This window comes from Pseudophryne corroboree, chromosome 6, assembly GCF_028390025.1.
Source record: "Pseudophryne corroboree isolate aPseCor3 chromosome 6, aPseCor3.hap2, whole genome shotgun sequence".
In the NCBI taxonomy this organism is placed as follows: domain Eukaryota; kingdom Metazoa; phylum Chordata; class Amphibia; order Anura; family Myobatrachidae; genus Pseudophryne; species Pseudophryne corroboree.
This window is the reverse complement of record NC_086449.1, coordinates 820,013,762-820,032,812: the sequence shown is the minus strand read 5'-3', so window position 1 is coordinate 820,032,812 and position 19,051 is coordinate 820,013,762. Positions and strand designations below refer to the sequence as shown.

General features: G+C 49.4%; 1 protein-coding gene across 1 annotated transcript in view; it reads left to right on the top strand.

The window, feature by feature from the left end:
- Positions 1 to 19,051, top strand: part of LOC134934705 (potassium voltage-gated channel subfamily KQT member 1-like) — a 120,774-nt gene that overhangs the window by 80,431 nt on the left and 21,292 nt on the right. The window contains exon 12 of the mRNA XM_063930076.1: positions 14,800 to 14,933. Within this exon, the coding sequence (XP_063786146.1) occupies positions 14,800 to 14,933 (134 nt within the window). The remainder of the gene's footprint in view (positions 1 to 14,799; positions 14,934 to 19,051) is intronic.

Sequence of the window (19,051 nt, the reverse complement as noted above, 5' to 3'; positions counted from 1 at the left end):
CCAGTCGGACAACATCACGGCAGTCACCCACGTAAACAGACAGGGTGGCACAAGAAGCAGGAGGGCAATGGCAGAAGCTGCAAGGATTCTTCGCTGGGCGGAAAATCATGTGATAGCACTGTCAGCAGTATTCATTCCGGGAGTGGACAACTGGGAAGCAGACTTCCTCAGCACGACCTCCACCCGGGAGAGTGGGGACTTCACCCAGAAGTCTTCCACATGATTATAAACCGTTGGGAAAAACTCGACAGGTATTGCGCCAGGTCAAGGGACCCTCAGGCAATAGCTGTAGACGCTCTGGTAACACCGTGGGTGTACCAGTCAGTGTATGTGTTCCCTCCTCTGCCTCTCATACCCAAGGTACTGAGATTGATAAGATGGAGAGGAGTAAGCACTATATTCGTGGCTCCGGATTGGCCAAGAAGGACTTGGTAACCGGAACTTCAAGAGATGCTCACGGAGGATCCGTGGCCTCTACCTCTAAGAAGGGACCTGCTCCAGCAAGGACCCTGTCTGTTCCAAGACTTACCGTGGCTGCGTTTGACGGCATGGCGGTTGAACGCCGGATCCTGAAGGAAAAAAGGCATTCCGGATGAAGTCATCCCTATCCTGATCAAAGCCAGGAAGGATGAAACCGCAAGACATTATCACCGCATTTGGCGAAAATATGTTGCGTGGTGCGAGGCCAGTAAGGCCCGACGGAGGAAATTCAACTGGGGCGATTCCTACATTTCCTGCAAACAGGAGTGTCTATGGGCCTGAAATTGGGGTCCATTAAGGTTCAAATTTCGGCCCTGTCAATTTTCTTCCAAAAAGAACTAGCTTCAGTCCCTGAAGTTCAGACGTTTGTAAAAGGGGTACTGCATATACAGCCTCCTTTTGTGCCTCCAGTGGCACTTTGGGATCTCAATGTAGTTTTTGGGTTCCAAAAGTCACATTGGTTTGAACCACTTAAATCTGTGGAGTTAAAATATCTCACATGGAAAGTGGTCATGCTGTTGGCCCTGGCCTGGGCCAGGCGCGTGTCAGAATTGGCGGCTTTATCCTGTAAAAGCCCTTATCTGATTTTCCATTCGGACAGGGCGGAATTGAGGACTCGTCCTCAGTTTCTCCCTAAGGTGGTTTCAGCGTTTCACCTGAACCAACCTATTGTGGTGCTTGCGGCTACTAGGGACTTGGAGGACTCCAAGTTGCTAGACGTTGTCAGGGCCCTGAAAATATAGGTTTCCAGGACGGCTGGAGTCAGGAAATCTGGCTCGCTGTTTATCCTGTATGCACCCAACAAGCTGGGTGCTCCTGCTTCTAAGCAGACTATTGCTCGTTGGATTTGTAGTACAATTCAGCTTGCACATTCTGTGGCAGGCCTGCCACAGCCAAAAATCTGTAAATGCCCACTCCACAAGGAAGGTGGGCTCATCTTGGGCGGCTGCCCGAGGGGTCTCGGCTTTACAACTTTGCCGAGCAGCTACTTGGTCAGGAGCAAATACGTTTGTAAAATTCTACAAAATTGATACCCTGGCTGAGGAGGACCTGGAGTTCTCTCATTTGGTGCTGCAGAGTCATCCGCACTCTCCCGCCCGTTTGGGAGCTTTGGTATAATCCCCATGGTCCTTACGGAGTCCCCAGCATCCACTTAGGACGTTAGAGAAAATAAGAATTTACTTACCGATAATTCTATTTCTCGTAGTCCGTAGTGGATGCTGGGCGCCCATCCCAAGTGCGGATTGTCTGCAATACTGGTACATAGTTATTGTTACCAAAAAATCGGGTTATTGCTGTAGTGAGCCATCTTTTCTAGAGGCTCCTCTGTTATCATGCTGTTAACTGGGTTCAGATCACAAGTTGTACGGTGTGATTGGTGTGGCTGGTATGAGTCTTACCCGGGATTCAAAATCCTTCCTTATTGTGTACGCTCGTCCGGGCACAGAATCCTAACTGAGGCTTGGAGGAGGGTCATAGGGGGAGGAGCCAGTGCACACCAGATAGTCCTAAAGCTTTCTTTAGATGTGCCCAGTCTCCTGCGGAGCCGCTATTCCCCATGGTCCTTACGGAGTCCCCAGCATCCACTACGGACTACGAGAAATAGAATTATCGGTAAGTAAATTCTTATTATTAGCATGCATAAAACGGGGTATTGATGCTAGGGACGAGAGTATTATACTCCCGTTATATAAATCACTAGTGAGGCCACACCTTGAATACTGTGTACAGTTCTGGGCACCGTACTACAAAAAGGATATCCTGGAGCTTGAAAAGGTACAGAGGAGAGCGACCAAACTAATTAAGGGCATGGAGATGATGGAATACAAGGAAAGGCTTGAAAGACTAGGCATGTTTACATTGGAAAAGCGGAGACTAAGAGGGGATATGATCAACATCTACAAATATATAAGGGGACAATACACAGAGCTTGCGCGGGACCTGTTTTTGGTTAGATCAACACAGAGGACTCGTGGACACTCGCTCAGGTTAGAGGAAAGGAGATTCCGCACAATACGGCGTAAGGGCTTTTTCACGGTAAGGACAATACGTGTTTGGAATTCCCTGCCCGAGGGAGTTGTAATGGCGGAATCTGTCAACACCTTTAAGAATGGGTTAGATAAATTCCTAATGGATAAGGATATCCAGGGGTATGGTGCATAGTCATGCATTATAGTTACTATAAATAGGGATAAAATGTAACGGCTGACAGCAGCATCAGTCAGAAATTTTAGTCAAATCATCATGCATAGGACACCACAAATAGGTTGAACTCGATGGACAATTGTCTTTTTTCAACCTCAGATACTATGTTACTATGTTATGGCATCGGGCACCGCTCCAGGACCCTGGGCATCGGGCACCGCTCCAGGACCCTGGGCATCGGGCACCGCTCCAGGACCCTGGGCATCGGGCACCGCTCCAGGACCCTGGGCATCGGGCACCGCTCCAGGACCCTGGGCATCGGGCACCGCTCCAGGACCCTGGGCTTCGGGCACCACTCCAGGACCCCGGGCATCGGGCACCGCTCCAGGGGTTTGCAACTCTGCTACAACAGGAAAATCAAAAGAGGAGAGAAACATTCTCCTTTGGTTCCTGAATCTATAATGGGGCTCCCTAGCCCAAGGACCCCAATTATAGGACAGAGTGCTTTTTAGTGTGGGTTGTGTGACAAGTACCTCTGCCACAGTAGAGACAGGAGTAGGTCTTGTATCCTGACTCAACTTGGCCAGAGGGCAGGACTTGTCGCCACACTTTGGCTTGCGCAACTCACAGGTCTGCAGATAGTGGCCTAAACCCCCACAATATAGGCATAAATTTAAGTTTCTGCGACGCAGACGCTCCTCTTCTGAGAGCCTGGGCCGCAGAAAACTTTTAAACTTTTTCTCTCCAACTGAACCTGAGGATTCTCTTGTCACCATATTGTGAGCAAGAGTCTCTTTAGAGGTAGATGAACTATCAACGACTTCTGGCAAGATAAGCAAAATTTTAGTCAGAAGGTTTTGCAGTTGCTTTAAGGATTGCTGCAAAACTTCCAGTCGCTCAGGTTTCAAAGCACTGAAAGCAAAGTTCAGGGCTGAGAGAAACGCCTGCAGGGCTTGCATAGTTGGCATAGGAGGATTTTAAACTAGACAAGACAAGACTAAACTAGACTAGACAAGACAAGACTGGACTGGATTTTTTTTTTAAACTAGACAAGAAAATGACTGGATTCTGCACACTGAATTCTAGACAGGACTGGATTCTAAACACCGGACTGGATTCTGCACACTGAATTCTAGACAGGACTGGATTCTAAACACCGGACTGGATTCTGCACACTGAATTCTAGACAGGACTGGATTCTAAACACCGGACTGGATTCTGCACACTGAATTCTAGACAGGACTGGATTCTAAACACCGGACTGGATTCTGCACACTGAATTCTAGACAGGACTGGATTCTAAACACCGGACTGGATTCTGCACACTGATTTCTAGACAGGACTGGATTCTAAACACCGGACTGGATTCTGCACACTGATTTCTAGACAGGACTGGATTCTGAACGATTCTGCACACTGAATTCTAGACAGGACTGGATTCTAAACACCAGACTGGATTCTGCACACTGAATTCTAGACAGGACTGGATTCTAAACACCGGACTGGATTCTGCACACTGAATTCTAGACAAGACACTAGACCAAAAAAGAAAAAACTACTATTTAGCTTTGTTTCTTTTTTTTTGTATGGCTGGTGATAATGTTAGGTTCCTGGTGCTCAGAACAAGGGAGATGTTGCGTAGTGAGTCCAGAGCATCAGAACGTGACGCTGAAATAAGGTGTGGTGTGGAAATAGCCCCTAGCACCCTACCTCCATTGTTTCACCCGTGTGGTCAGTTCACGCCTGAGTGACTATGGTTTCTTGGGCCCACGGCAGCCACGTTTGAAGGGCGGATTAGGTCTGCCCAACTCCGATCCCCAGGTCTTAGGGTGAGACAAGGCGTGAACCGAGACAGGATAATAACAAGGGGACCTCTAACTAAAGCAAACAGAAGGCTAGGGGCTACTAACAACCCTAAACCTAAATACATGTGCGGCACGCCGCCAAAGGAAAAGAACAACAAAGGAAATGCTGTCCACACACCAACACTATACTGTTGTGTACCGGAGGTGACAGCATATGCAGAACCCTCTGCAAAACACCAGTGACAGATATAACCAAGGAATACAGCGGCCTAGGTCGACGGACGCGGCAAAGCCGCTACTCACGGAACTGGTACAAATACTGGCAAACGGACAGGAACCCCCAACGTAGCCGACACAGGCTCTCAGAACCAGAGGACAGGCAGAATCCCGAACGACAGACCGGTGGACACCAAGAAGCCAGATACTCGACCAGGAACAGACAAAGCCACAGGACTTCTGGACAGGAACGCTTCACGGCAGGACACTGGAACCGACACTGGATCCGACACTGGAACCGACACTGGAACCGACACTGGAACCGACTAGACAGACACTGCTAGACAGGAGCTCAGGAACTGGCAGGAACTAGCTCAGAACTCAAGAACTATCACCAGCGTCTGTGTATTGCACTGAGCCAGAATATAACAGAGAGTCCTAATTAATTATGTCGTGCAGCTGCCCTGCTGCACAACTGAGAGGTGCAATTAACAGACAGGTGAGGCTGAACACATGGGAATAAGCTGCAATTACACAGACTCACCACCGGCAGCAAACAAGAGTCTTCTTAAACCAGAGCAACGGGAAATCCTGGCCTGCAAGACAACTATAAACATAAAATAAGGAAAACAGGAATGAACCACTACCTGTGGTTCATAACAGTACCCTCTCCTTAAGGGTGAGCTCCGAACACCCCATGACACCCACGGGCAACATAAACAGAAGTATAACATAAAATACATAACCAAAATGCAAAACAGGAATGAGCCACAGCCGTGGCTCATAACACCAAACATACATACTTACCTATGTTCCCACGAGGCTCGGTCCTCTTCTCCATGTAGAATCCTTGGGGGACCTGTGAAAAAAATTATACTCACATAATCCAGTGTAGATTCTGTCCTTTGTATAATCCACATACTTGGCAAAACAAAAAAACGGAAACCCGACCACGCACTGAAAGGGGTCCCATGTTTACACATGGGACCCCTTTCCCCGACTGCCAGGACCCCCCCTGACTCCTGTCAAAGAGGGTCCCTTCAGCCAATCAGGGAGCGCCACGTCGTGGCACTCTCCTGATTGGCTGTGTGCTCCTGTAGTGTCTGTGAGGCAGCACACGGCAGAGATACAATGTAGCGCCTATGCGTGTGGTTACTTTTGGTCAACTGCTGACCGCAAAGTTCCCACCATTGGATACAATGGAGCGCATTATACTTTCACGGTGTGTGTGTCCTGTTTTTTTGGGGGTATTTTTTTAGTAGTAGTACTACAGGTACCAGCGGCCCAGGTTTTCCACCGCATGCTGGTACTTGTGGTTCTCCAAGTACCAGCTTGCCGGGGAGGCTTGCTGGGACTTGTAGTACTGCTACTAAAAACAATATTCACATTTTTTACACTTGGCTATCAGTCCCCCATCCGCCGCCCTTGGATGGGGGGGACAGCCTCGGGCTTCACCCCTGGCCCTTGGGTGGCTGGAGGGGGGGGACCCCTTGATTTAAGGGGTTCCCACTCCTCCAGGGTACCCCGGCCAGGGGTGACTAGTTGGGTATGTAATGCCAGGGCCGCCGGGACCACTATAAAAGTGTCCCCCGGCTGTGGCATTATGTACCTAGCTAGTGGAGCCCGGTGCTGGTTTCAAAAATACGGGGGACCCCTACGCTTTTTGTCCCCCGTATTTTTGGAACCAGGACCAGGCGCAGAGCCCGGTGCTGGTTGATGAAATATGGGGGAACCCCTGTCATTTTTCCCCCCATATTTTGTCAACCAGGACCGGCTCAAAGAGCCCGAGGCTGGTTGTGCTTAGGAGGGGGGACCCCACGCAATTTTTTTCAGATTTTTAAAGACTTTAAACACCTTTTTAAGGTACACAATGAAGTCCTGCACGGATCTCACAGATCCGGACGGGATTCCTTGTGTTTTGTCAGGCAGTGTTTTACTCATCACTCCCGTAAAACACTGCCTGACATTACGAATCACATCGACATCGGAAAATACGAATTGTGAAAAGTTGGCAGCTTAGTGAATGACCGTGTCAGGATTCAAAAAGTTGCAGGAAAATGCACCCGATACCATTCGAGATCAAACACCCTTCAAAACGGCAAAAACACGAATCTTTGTAAATATACCCCCATGTGTGCGTGTGCTCCTCTGTGTGCTCATACCACGTGTGCGTGTGCTCCTCTGTGTGCTCATACCACGTGTGTGTGTGTGCTCATACCACGTGTGCGTGCGCTCCTCTGTTTGCTTATACTTGGTGTGCGTGTGCTCCTCTCTGTGCTTGCGGCTACTAGGGACTTGGAGGACTCCAAGTTGCTAGACGTTGTCAGGGCCCTGAAAATATAGGTTTCCAGGACGGCTGGAGTCAGGAAATCTGGCTCGCTGTTTATCCTGTATGCACCCAACAAGCTGGGTGCTCCTGCTTCTAAGCAGACTATTGCTCGTTGGATTTGTAGTACAATTCAGCTTGCACATTCTGTGGCAGGCCTGCCACAGCCAAAAATCTGTAAATGCCCACTCCACAAGGAAGGTGGGCTCATCTTGGGCGGCTGCCCGAGGGGTCTCGGCTTTACAACTTTGCCGAGCAGCTACTTGGTCAGGAGCAAATACGTTTGTAAAATTCTACAAAATTGATACCCTGGCTGAGGAGGACCTGGAGTTCTCTCATTTGGTGCTGCAGAGTCATCCGCACTCTCCCGCCCGTTTGGGAGCTTTGGTATAATCCCCATGGTCCTTACGGAGTCCCCAGCATCCACTTAGGACGTTAGAGAAAATAAGAATTTACTTACCGATAATTCTATTTCTCGTAGTCCGTAGGGGATGCTGGGCGCCCATCCCAAGTGCGGATTGTCTGCAATACTGGTACATAGTTATTGTTACCAAAAAATCGGGTTATTGCTGTAGTGAGCCATCTTTTCTAGAGGCTCCTCTGTTATCATGCTGTTAACTGGGTTCAGATCACAAGTTGTACGGTGTGATTGGTGTGGCTGGTATGAGTCTTACCCGGGATTCAAAATCCTTCCTTATTGTGTACGCTCGTCCGGGCACAGTATCCTAACTGAGGCTTGGAGGAGGGTCATAGGGGGAGGAGCCAGTGCACACCAGATAGTCCTAAAGCTTTCTTTAGATGTGCCCAGTCTCCTGCGGAGCCGCTATTCCCCATGGTCCTTACGGAGTCCCCAGCATCCACTACGGACTACGAGAAATAGAATTATCGGTAAGTAAATTCTTATTATTAGCATGCATAAAACGGGGTATTGATGCTAGGGACGAGAGTATTATACTCCCGTTATATAAATCACTAGTGAGGCCACACCTTGAATACTGTGTACAGTTCTGGGCACCGTACTACAAAAAGGATATCCTGGAGCTTGAAAAGGTACAGAGGAGAGCGACCAAACTAATTAAGGGCATGGAGATGATGGAATACAAGGAAAGGCTTGAAAGACTAGGCATGTTTACATTGGAAAAGCGGAGACTAAGAGGGGATATGATCAACATCTACAAATATATAAGGGGACAATACACAGAGCTTGCGCGGGACCTGTTTTTGGTTAGATCAACACAGAGGACTCGTGGACACTCGCTCAGGTTAGAGGAAAGGAGATTCCGCACAATACGGCGTAAGGGCTTTTTCACGGTAAGGACAATACGTGTTTGGAATTCCCTGCCCGAGGGAGTTGTAATGGCGGAATCTGTCAACACCTTTAAGAATGGGTTAGATAAATTCCTAATGGATAAGGATATCCAGGGGTATGGTGCATAGTCATGCATTATAGTTACTATAAATAGGGATAAAATGTAACGGCTGACAGCAGCATCAGTCAGAAATTTTAGTCAAATCATCATGCATAGGACACCACAAATAGGTTGAACTCGATGGACAATTGTCTTTTTTCAACCTCAGATACTATGTTACTATGTTATGGCATCGGGCACCGCTCCAGGACCCTGGGCATCGGGCACCGCTCCAGGACCCTGGGCATCGGGCACCGCTCCAGGACCCTGGGCATCGGGCACCGCTCCAGGACCCTGGGCATCGGGCACCGCTCCAGGACCCTGGGCATCGGGCACCGCTCCAGGACCCTGGGCTTCGGGCACCACTCCAGGACCCCGGGCATCGGGCACCGCTCCAGGGGTTTGCAACTCTGCTACAACAGGAAAATCAAAAGAGGAGAGAAACATTCTCCTTTGGTTCCTGAATCTATAATGGGGCTCCCTAGCCCAAGGACCCCAATTATAGGACAGAGTGCTTTTTAGTGTGGGTTGTGTGACAAGTACCTCTGCCACAGTAGAGACAGGAGTAGGTCTTGTATCCTGACTCAACTTGGCCAGAGGGCAGGACTTGTCGCCACACTTTGGCTTGCGCAACTCACAGGTCTGCAGATAGTGGCCTAAACCCCCACAATATAGGCATAAATTTAAGTTTCTGCGACGCAGACGCTCCTCTTCTGAGAGCCTGGGCCGCAGAAAACTTTTAAACTTTTTCTCTCCAACTGAACCTGAGGATTCTCTTGTCACCATATTGTGAGCAAGAGTCTCTTTAGAGGTAGATGAACTATCAACGACTTCTGGCAAGATAAGCAAAATTTTAGTCAGAAGGTTTTGCAGTTGCTTTAAGGATTGCTGCAAAACTTCCAGTCGCTCAGGTTTCAAAGCACTGAAAGCAAAGTTCAGGGCTGAGAGAAACGCCTGCAGGGCTTGCATAGTTGGCATAGGAGGATTTTAAACTAGACAAGACAAGACTAAACTAGACTAGACAAGACAAGACTGGACTGGATTTTTTTTTTAAACTAGACAAGAAAATGACTGGATTCTGCACACTGAATTCTAGACAGGACTGGATTCTAAACACCGGACTGGATTCTGCACACTGAATTCTAGACAGGACTGGATTCTAAACACCGGACTGGATTCTGCACACTGAATTCTAGACAGGACTGGATTCTAAACACCGGACTGGATTCTGCACACTGAATTCTAGACAGGACTGGATTCTAAACACCGGACTGGATTCTGCACACTGAATTCTAGACAGGACTGGATTCTAAACACCGGACTGGATTCTGCACACTGATTTCTAGACAGGACTGGATTCTAAACACCGGACTGGATTCTGCACACTGATTTCTAGACAGGACTGGATTCTGAACGATTCTGCACACTGAATTCTAGACAGGACTGGATTCTAAACACCAGACTGGATTCTGCACACTGAATTCTAGACAGGACTGGATTCTAAACACCGGACTGGATTCTGCACACTGAATTCTAGACAAGACACTAGACCAAAAAAGAAAAAACTACTATTTAGCTTTGTTTCTTTTTTTTTGTATGGCTGGTGATAATGTTAGGTTCCTGGTGCTCAGAACAAGGGAGATGTTGCGTAGTGAGTCCAGAGCATCAGAACGTGACGCTGAAATAAGGTGTGGTGTGGAAATAGCCCCTAGCACCCTACCTCCATTGTTTCACCCGTGTGGTCAGTTCACGCCTGAGTGACTATGGTTTCTTGGGCCCACGGCAGCCACGTTTGAAGGGCGGATTAGGTCTGCCCAACTCCGATGCCCCCAGGTCTTAGGGTGAGACAAGGCGTGAACCGAGACAGGATAATAACAAGGGGACCTCTAACTAAAGCAAACAGAAGGCTAGGGGCTACTAACAACCCTAAACCTAAATACATGTGCGGCACGCCGCCAAAGGAAAAGAACAACAAAGGAAATGCTGTCCACACACCAACACTATACTGTTGTGTACCGGAGGTGACAGCATATGCAGAACCCTCTGCAAAACACCAGTGACAGATATAACCAAGGAATACAGCGGCCTAGGTCGACGGACGCGGCAAAGCCGCTACTCACGGAACTGGTACAAATACTGGCAAACGGACAGGAACCCCCAACGTAGCCGACACAGGCTCTCAGAACCAGAGGACAGGCAGAATCCCGAACGACAGACCGGTGGACACCAAGAAGCCAGATACTCGACCAGGAACAGACAAAGCCACAGGACTTCTGGACAGGAACGCTTCACGGCAGGACACTGGAACCGACACTGGATCCGACACTGGAACCGACACTGGAACCGACTAGACAGACACTGCTAGACAGGAGCTCAGGAACTGGCAGGAACTAGCTCAGAACTCAAGAACTATCACCAGCGTCTGTGTATTGCACTGAGCCAGAATATAACAGAGAGTCCTAATTAATTATGTCGTGCAGCTGCCCTGCTGCACAACTGAGAGGTGCAATTAACAGACAGGTGAGGCTGAACACATGGGAACAAGCTGCAATTACACAGACTCACCACCGGCAGCAAACAAGAGTCTTCTTAAACCAGAGCAACGGGAAATCCTGGCCTGCAAGACAACTATAAACATAAAATAAGGAAAACAGGAATGAACCACTACCTGTGGTTCATAACAGTACCCTCTCCTTAAGGGTGAGCTCCGAACACCCCATGACACCCACGGGCAACATAAACAGAAGTATAACATAAAATACATAACCAAAATGCAAAACAGGAATGAGCCACAGCCGTGGCTCATAACACCAAACATACATACTTACCTATGTTCCCACGAGGCTCGGTCCTCTTCTCCATGTAGAATCCTTGGGGGACCTGTGAAAAAAATTATACTCACATAATCCAGTGTAGATTCTGTCCTTTGTATAATCCACATACTTGGCAAAACAAAAAAACGGAAACCCGACCACGCACTGAAAGGGGTCCCATGTTTACACATGGGACCCCTTTCCCCGACTGCCAGGACCCCCCCTGACTCCTGTCAAAGAGGGTCCCTTCAGCCAATCAGGGAGCGCCACGTCGTGGCACTCTCCTGATTGGCTGTGTGCTCCTGTAGTGTCTGTGAGGCAGCACACGGCAGAGATACAATGTAGCGCCTATGCGTGTGGTTACTTTTGGTCAACTGCTGACCGCAAAGTTCCCACCATTGGATACAATGGAGCGCATTATACTTTCACGGTGTGTGTGTCCTGTTTTTTTGGGGGTATTTTTTTAGTAGTAGTACTACAGGTACCAGCGGCCCAGGTTTTCCACCGCATGCTGGTACTTGTGGTTCTCCAAGTACCAGCTTGCCGGGGAGGCTTGCTGGGACTTGTAGTACTGCTACTAAAAACAATATTCACATTTTTTACACTTGGCTATCAGTCCCCCATCCGCCGCCCTTGGATGGGGGGGACAGCCTCGGGCTTCACCCCTGGCCCTTGGGTGGCTGGAGGGGGGGGACCCCTTGATTTAAGGGGTTCCCACTCCTCCAGGGTACCCCGGCCAGGGGTGACTAGTTGGGTATGTAATGCCAGGGCCGCCGGGACCACTATAAAAGTGTCCCCCGGCTGTGGCATTATGTACCTAGCTAGTGGAGCCCGGTGCTGGTTTAAAAAATACGGGGGACCCCTACGCTTTTTGTCCCCCGTATTTTTGGAACCAGGACCAGGCGCAGAGCCCGGTGCTGGTTGATGAAATATGGGGGAACCCCTGTCATTTTTCCCCCCATATTTTGTCAACCAGGACCGGCTCAAAGAGCCCGAGGCTGGTTGTGCTTAGGAGGGGGGACCCCACGCAATTTTTTTCAGATTTTTAAAGACTTTAAACACCTTTTTAAGGTACACAATGAAGCCCTGCACGGATCTCACAGATCCGGACGGGATTCCTTGTGTTTTGTCAGGCAGTGTTTTACTCATCACTCCCGTAAAACACTGCCTGACATTACGAATCACATCGACATCGGAAAATACGAATTGTGAAAAGTTGGCAGCTTAGTGAATGACCGTGTCAGGATTCAAAAAGTTGCAGGAAAATGCACCCGATACCATTCGAGATCAAACACCCTTCAAAACGGCAAAAACACGAATCTTTGTAAATATACCCCCATGTGTGCGTGTGCTCCTCTGTGTGCTCATACCACGTGTGCGTGTGCTCCTCTGTGTGCTCATACCACGTGTGTGTGTGTGCTCATACCACGTGTGCGTGCGCTCCTCTGTTTGCTTATACTTGGTGTGCGTGTGCTCCTCTCTGTTCTCATACCATGTGTGCGTGTGCTCCTCCCTGTGCTCATACCATGTGTGCATGTGCTATTCTGTGTGCTCATACCACGTGTGCTCCTCTGTGTGCTCATACCATGGGTGCATGTGCTTCTCTGTGTGCTCATACCACGTGTGCTCCTCTTTGTGCTCATACCATGTGTGTGTGCTCCTCTGTATGCTCATACCATGTGTGTGTGTGCTATTCTGTGTGATCATACCACGTGTGTGTGTGCGCCTCTGTGTGCTCATACCATGTGTGCGTCTGCTCCTCTGTGTGCTCATACCACGTGTGCATGTGCTCCTCTGTGTGCTCATACCACGTGTGCGTGTGCTCCTCTGTGTGCTCATACCACGTGTGTGTGTGCTCCTCTTTGTGCTCATACCATGTGTGCGTGTGCTCCTCTCTGTGCTCATACCATGTGTGCGTGTGCTATTCTGTGTGCTCATACCACGTGGGCTCCTATGTGTGCTCATACCATGGGTGCGTGTGCTTCTCTGTGTGCTCATACCACATGTGCTCCTCTTTGTGCTCATACCATGTTTGCGTGTGCTTCTCTGTGTGCTCATACCATGTGTGTGTGTGCTCCTCTGTATGCTCATACCATGTGTGTGTGTGCTCCTCTGTATGCTCATACCATGTGTGCGTGTTCTCCTCTGTGTGCTCATACCATGTGTGCTTGTGCTCCTCTGTGTGCTCATACCACGTGTGCTCCTCTATGTGCTCATACCACGTGTGTGTGTGCTCCTCTGTATGCTCATACCACGTGTGTGTGTGTGCTCCTCTGTGTGATCAAACCACGTGTGTGTGTGTGCTCCTCTGTGTACTCATACCATGTGTGCGTGTGCTCCTCTGTGTGCTCATACCATGTGTGCGTGTGCTCCTCTGTGTGCTCATACCATGTGTGTGTGTGCTCCTCTCTGTTCTCATACCATGTGTGCGTGTGCTATTCTGTGTGCTCATGCCACGTGTGCTTCTCTGTGTGCTCATACCACGTGTGCTCCTCTGTATGTTCATACCATGTGTGCGTGTGCTATTCTGTGTGATCATACCACGTGTGTGTGTGCTCCTCTGTGTGCTCATACCACATGTGCGTGTGCTCCTCTGTGTGCTCATACCACATGTGTGTGTGCTCCTCTGTGTGCTCATACCACATGTGCGTGTGCTCCTCTCTGTTCTCATACCATGTGTGCGTGTGCTCCTCTCTGTGCTCATACCATGTGTGCGTGTGCTATTCTGTGTGCTCATACCACGTGTGCTCCTATGTGTGCTCATACCATGGGTGCGTGTGCTTCTCTGTGTGCTCATACCACGTCTGCTCCTCTTTGTGCTCATACCATGTTTGCGTGTGCTTCTCTGTGTGCTCATACCACGTGTGCTCCTCTGTGTGCTCATACCATGTGTGCGTGTTCTCCTCTGTGTGCTCATACCATGTGTGTGTGCTCCTCTGTATGCTCATACCACGTGTGTGTGTGTGCTCCTCTGTATGCTCATACCACGTGTGTGTGTGCTCCTCTGTGTGCTCATATCACGTGTGCGTGTGGTCCTCTGTATGCTCATACCACGTGTGTGTGTGTGTGTGTGTGGTCCTCTGTGTGCTCATATCACGTGTGCGTGTGCTCCCCTGTGTGCTCATACCACATGTGCGTTTGCTCCTCTGTGTGCTCTTACCATGTGTGCGTGTGCTCATACCATGTGTGCGTGTGCTCCTCTGTGTGCTCATACCATGTGTGCGTGTACAACATCCCCACTATAAACCTGCACTTTAGTATATATACCCCAATGTGTCTGTGTTAGTGTCACCACCTCATCCCATTAATTCTGGACACATTAATTACACAGATTCTGTGGCTGGCTGACTTCAAGACTCCATGTCACCTGGGTTTTAATCAGCCACAGAACCTGTGTAATTAATATGGGTCCAGAATTAAAGGGATGAGGTTGTTACCCTAGTCTGTGTGTATGCTGTGTGATTGTATACGCAATGTGTATACATGCTGTATGGGTGTACCTTACCTGTGTGTCTGCATACTCGTGTGTGTGTTTGGTGACCTGCATGTGTTACATGCGTAGTTGGTGTCACATATATGCCCAGCTGGCATTTCCTATGTTCCAGGCTCACAGACGCTCACAGGACAGCAGTGAAGGTCACACGGCGCATGCAGTACTTCGTCGCTCGCAGGAAATTCCAGGTACCATACACAACGAGCCCTGTTATACTTATATCTCACACACTATCTCATTACTGCAGTATAGTATACTGATCCCACTATCTCATTACTGCAGTATAGTATACTGATCCCACTATCTCATTACTGCAGTATAGTATACTGATCCCACTATCTCATTACTGCAGTATAGTATACTGATCCCACTATCTCATAAACCTCACACGTCAGATGCATCCACGCGCCACTCAAGCACACTTATCTTATAAAATAAAGACACAACAACTGTAATTGGCGTGAAAGGGGTCAGCTTTTATTTTTCTGACTGATAGGGAGGCCTATTAAATACTAAGACTAAAATGCAGACTTCCCTCTCTAACTAAGGTGGCGGGGAGAAGAACGGTTAAGCATGATAAACGTAACATGGGTGATCAATGTTATAATACAGAAAAACAAGCAATAAAAAACATATGTATGAGGGAGCCTTCTGCCCCAGATGTTCCGGGATCGGCCTCCTGCCTCCATCCCAGACATCGAAAATCAAAAATCCAAGGACAGGGGTCGGCCTTCTGCCACTACCCCTGCCCCACCAACAGTTGCAGGGACGGAGGTACGCTCCGCCCCTACATGGTAAAAATTGGGCCACCGGCCCCGCCATCCACATATGTTTATACCAGTTATATGGACCCACTTGGTAAAGCAATGCCCGTAAACTAATTATAAAACTATAAAATTTACCTAAAAGTACACCCAAACTTACTAACCTTGAACTCATAATTAAAATTAAGTAACCGTTCAGAAACCGGCCACCAAAAGCCGACACAATGAACCCGACTGTAGAACAAAAATAAAATAAAAACCAAAACCAAGTCCCCAGGGCGGGAGGGCGGGTCATGAGAAGAGCTGAAAAGAGGGAGGAAGTACCATGTCAGCAGCCTATATGTATGACAGGCCAGCCCCTATACATGATCCAGCCAATCAGCCCCTCGGACCCTCTCTCCACGTTCCTCCCTCCACAAAACATTAACCCCTTCCAAGCCAAGGTGAATGCACTGAGTGGCGCTGAGGAAGCCCCGACGGTTCGTTTATGCTGCTATGGTCACAGTATGTTCCCTACGCAGTCTTAAACCTCACACGTCAGATGCATCCACGCGCCACTCAAGCACACTTATCTTATAAAATAAAGACACAACAACTGTAATTGGCGTGAAAGGGGTCAGCTTTTATTTTTCTGACTGATAGGGAGGCCTATTAAATACTAAGACTAAAATGCAGACTTCCCTCTCTAACTAAGGTGGCGGGGAGAAGAACGGTTAAGCATGATAAACGTAACATGGGTGATCAATGTTATAATACAGAAAAACAAGCAATAAAAAACATATGTATGAGGGAGCCTTCTGCCCCAGATGTTCCGGGATCGGCCTCCTGCCTCCATCCCAGACATCGAAAATCAAAAATCCAAGGACAGGGGTCGGCCTTCTGCCACTACCCCTGCCCCACCAACAGTTGCAGGGACGGAGGTACGCTCCGCCCCTACATGGTAAAAATTGGGCCACCGGCCCCGCCATCCACATATGTTTATACCAGTTATATGGACCCACTTGGTAAAGCAATGCCCGTAAACTAATTATAAAACTATAAAATTTACCTAAAAGTACACCCAAACTTACTAACCTTGAACTCATAATTAAAATTAAGTAACCGTTCAGAAACCGGCCAACTGCCAGGTTACCAACCTGCCACCGCCACCTACTCCGAAAAGACTAACTAAAGGGACCTAAAAAGCAGAACAAAACTAACTAAAGAGACATAAAAGTAGAATACGGACTAATGCAACGAAACCCAAGAAAACTACCTAAAGGTACCTAAGAATGTGAATAAGGTCCCCCAAGAAGATCAGTATACCAGCCGGCCGCGGGTGCCGCCCGGAGCCAGTCCCGCAGGCTGTCCCCAGCGGAGGCCTCTACGCCCCCACCAGCGCACAGACCGCAGCTTTGGCCGGGCCAGCCCAGACACGAACAGCCCGTAGATGTATGAATGGCCGTCAAATCATATAAAGTGCGGACCTAACCGCCGTCCTGCAAAAGAAGGGTGTAACGCAGGTTAAAAAGCAAAATAAATATAGTATGAGTAGTAGATGGGCAACCTAACTGCGTCCCTAACGGGGAGGGGGTTTTGGGGGGAAGGGTCGCCCAATTTGACTTGAGGCAAAAACACAAAACTTCGTTAGCCGGCAAAAGCCGTAATTAAAACCAACGATAAAACAAAAATTCCTCAAGGCCCCCGCAATCGCAAAGTGCAACTGCGGCGAGCGGCTAGTCCTCAAAGGGGCGCACTGGGAGGAAAAGGCCTGATATAGCGTATGACTGCACCAGACCTCCACCTACCCAGTGCCCGGACTTCGACTTCGGACCAACCCGCCGCAGCGGCTGCTGGCGCAGCGCCGATGCGGAAAGAGTGAGTCCCAGTGTCGGCCGGAGATAGACCCAGGTACAAAAAACAACGTTCCAAAACCGACCGGGAGTGATATCTGGACAACCGGGAACCGTCACGATGGACGAGCTAACCGGTGGGCATTGGAGGCCGAAGGGACGAATAAGCCCGGGCCGCGGGCACTGAACAATTGCCCCGCGCATGAGCCTGACCCATTCGAACCCACAGCCCCCTGCCGACTACGTCCGTCTTGGAGCGCTGAATCCGACACCACAAACCGCCGGGGCATACGACGACGCAGGCCGCCAGCACGGGCGAGGCTGAAGTCCGAGAGACGGACCCCAGCTCACCCATCCTGAGCGTACCGTGGAAAGGACATCGTAAAGGCCGCCACGAAGAGGCGAGCCCGTATCCCCAATATCGTATCCCCGTATCGTGAGCGCTGAATCCAAAACCCCAAACCTTCGGGGTGTGCGTCGACGGCCTTTATTGACTGAACGGAAGGCCTATTAAATCTAAACTTGTATTAAAAAACTCCCTGTCCAACTAAGGGACGGTTGAAAATAGTTATCACACATAGCAGAAAGCAGACAGCACAGGAAAATAAAATATCTCAAAATATAGTTGAAATAATAACCTAAATGTTGGAGGGCCTTCTGCCCCGATGTTCTGGGATCGGCCTTCTGCCACCATCCCTAAGGGCCTGCTACCCAGATGTTATGGGATCGGCCTTCTGCCACCATCCCTGAGGGCCTGCTACCCAGATGTTATGGGCCACATAGCAGACGGCAGACATCTCCGGAAAATAAGATATCTCAAAATCATAATTGAAATAATAACCTAAATGTTGGAGGGCCATCTGCCCCGATGTTCTGGGATCGGCCTTCTGCTACCATCCCTAAGGGCCTGCTACCCCCGATGTTCTGGGATCGGCCTTCTGCTACCATCCCTAAGGGTCTGCTACCCCGATGTTATGGTATCGGCCTTCTGCCACCATCCCTGAAGGCCTGCTACCCAGATGTTATGGGATCGGCCTTCTGCCACCATCCCTGAGGGCATGCTACCCAGATGTTATGGGATCGGCCTTCTGCCACTATCCCTGAGGGCCTGCTACCCAGATGTTATGGGATCGGCCTTTTGCCACTATCCCTGAGAGCCAGCTATCCAGATGTTATGGGATCGGCCTTCTGCCACCATCCCAGCCATCCCGAATCCAAAGCAACTATGGGCCATCTGCCTTGTGAGGGGTCTTACCCACTATGGCCCCTCTCCAGAAGGTAGGGATTCGGCCAGATAGGCCGTAAAAGTTGCAGGAGCCAAAGACTTGTGGGCTAAATCCTCCAATCCGCACACAGAAGCAGGACAGAAGTCCCCTTGGATTAGAGTTGCAGGAGCTAACTGCCGAAACCACTGCCAGTCGCCGCGAGAAAGGGTATCATCAATTTCGTTGCGCTCGGCCGGGACATGCTTGTCTCGCAACGTAATGTTGTTCACCCAGCATAGCAAGACTATCTGTGCGAAGACCCGCAGTCCAGCAAGGATGTGGACTCCTGCCTAATGATGGCAAAAAACCACGGCCAAATTGTCGCCCCAGAAGACCACCTGTCTGTTATGCAGGGCATAGCGCCAGAGCGCCACTGTGCCCAGTATGGGAAAAAAAAAAAAACATCCAGCAACAGCAAGAATCGCAAGCACCAGAGGCGTCCGTGAAAAGCTCCAGAGAGAAGGTGAAACGAACTAGAAATCCGTCCAAATACGTAAATCCCT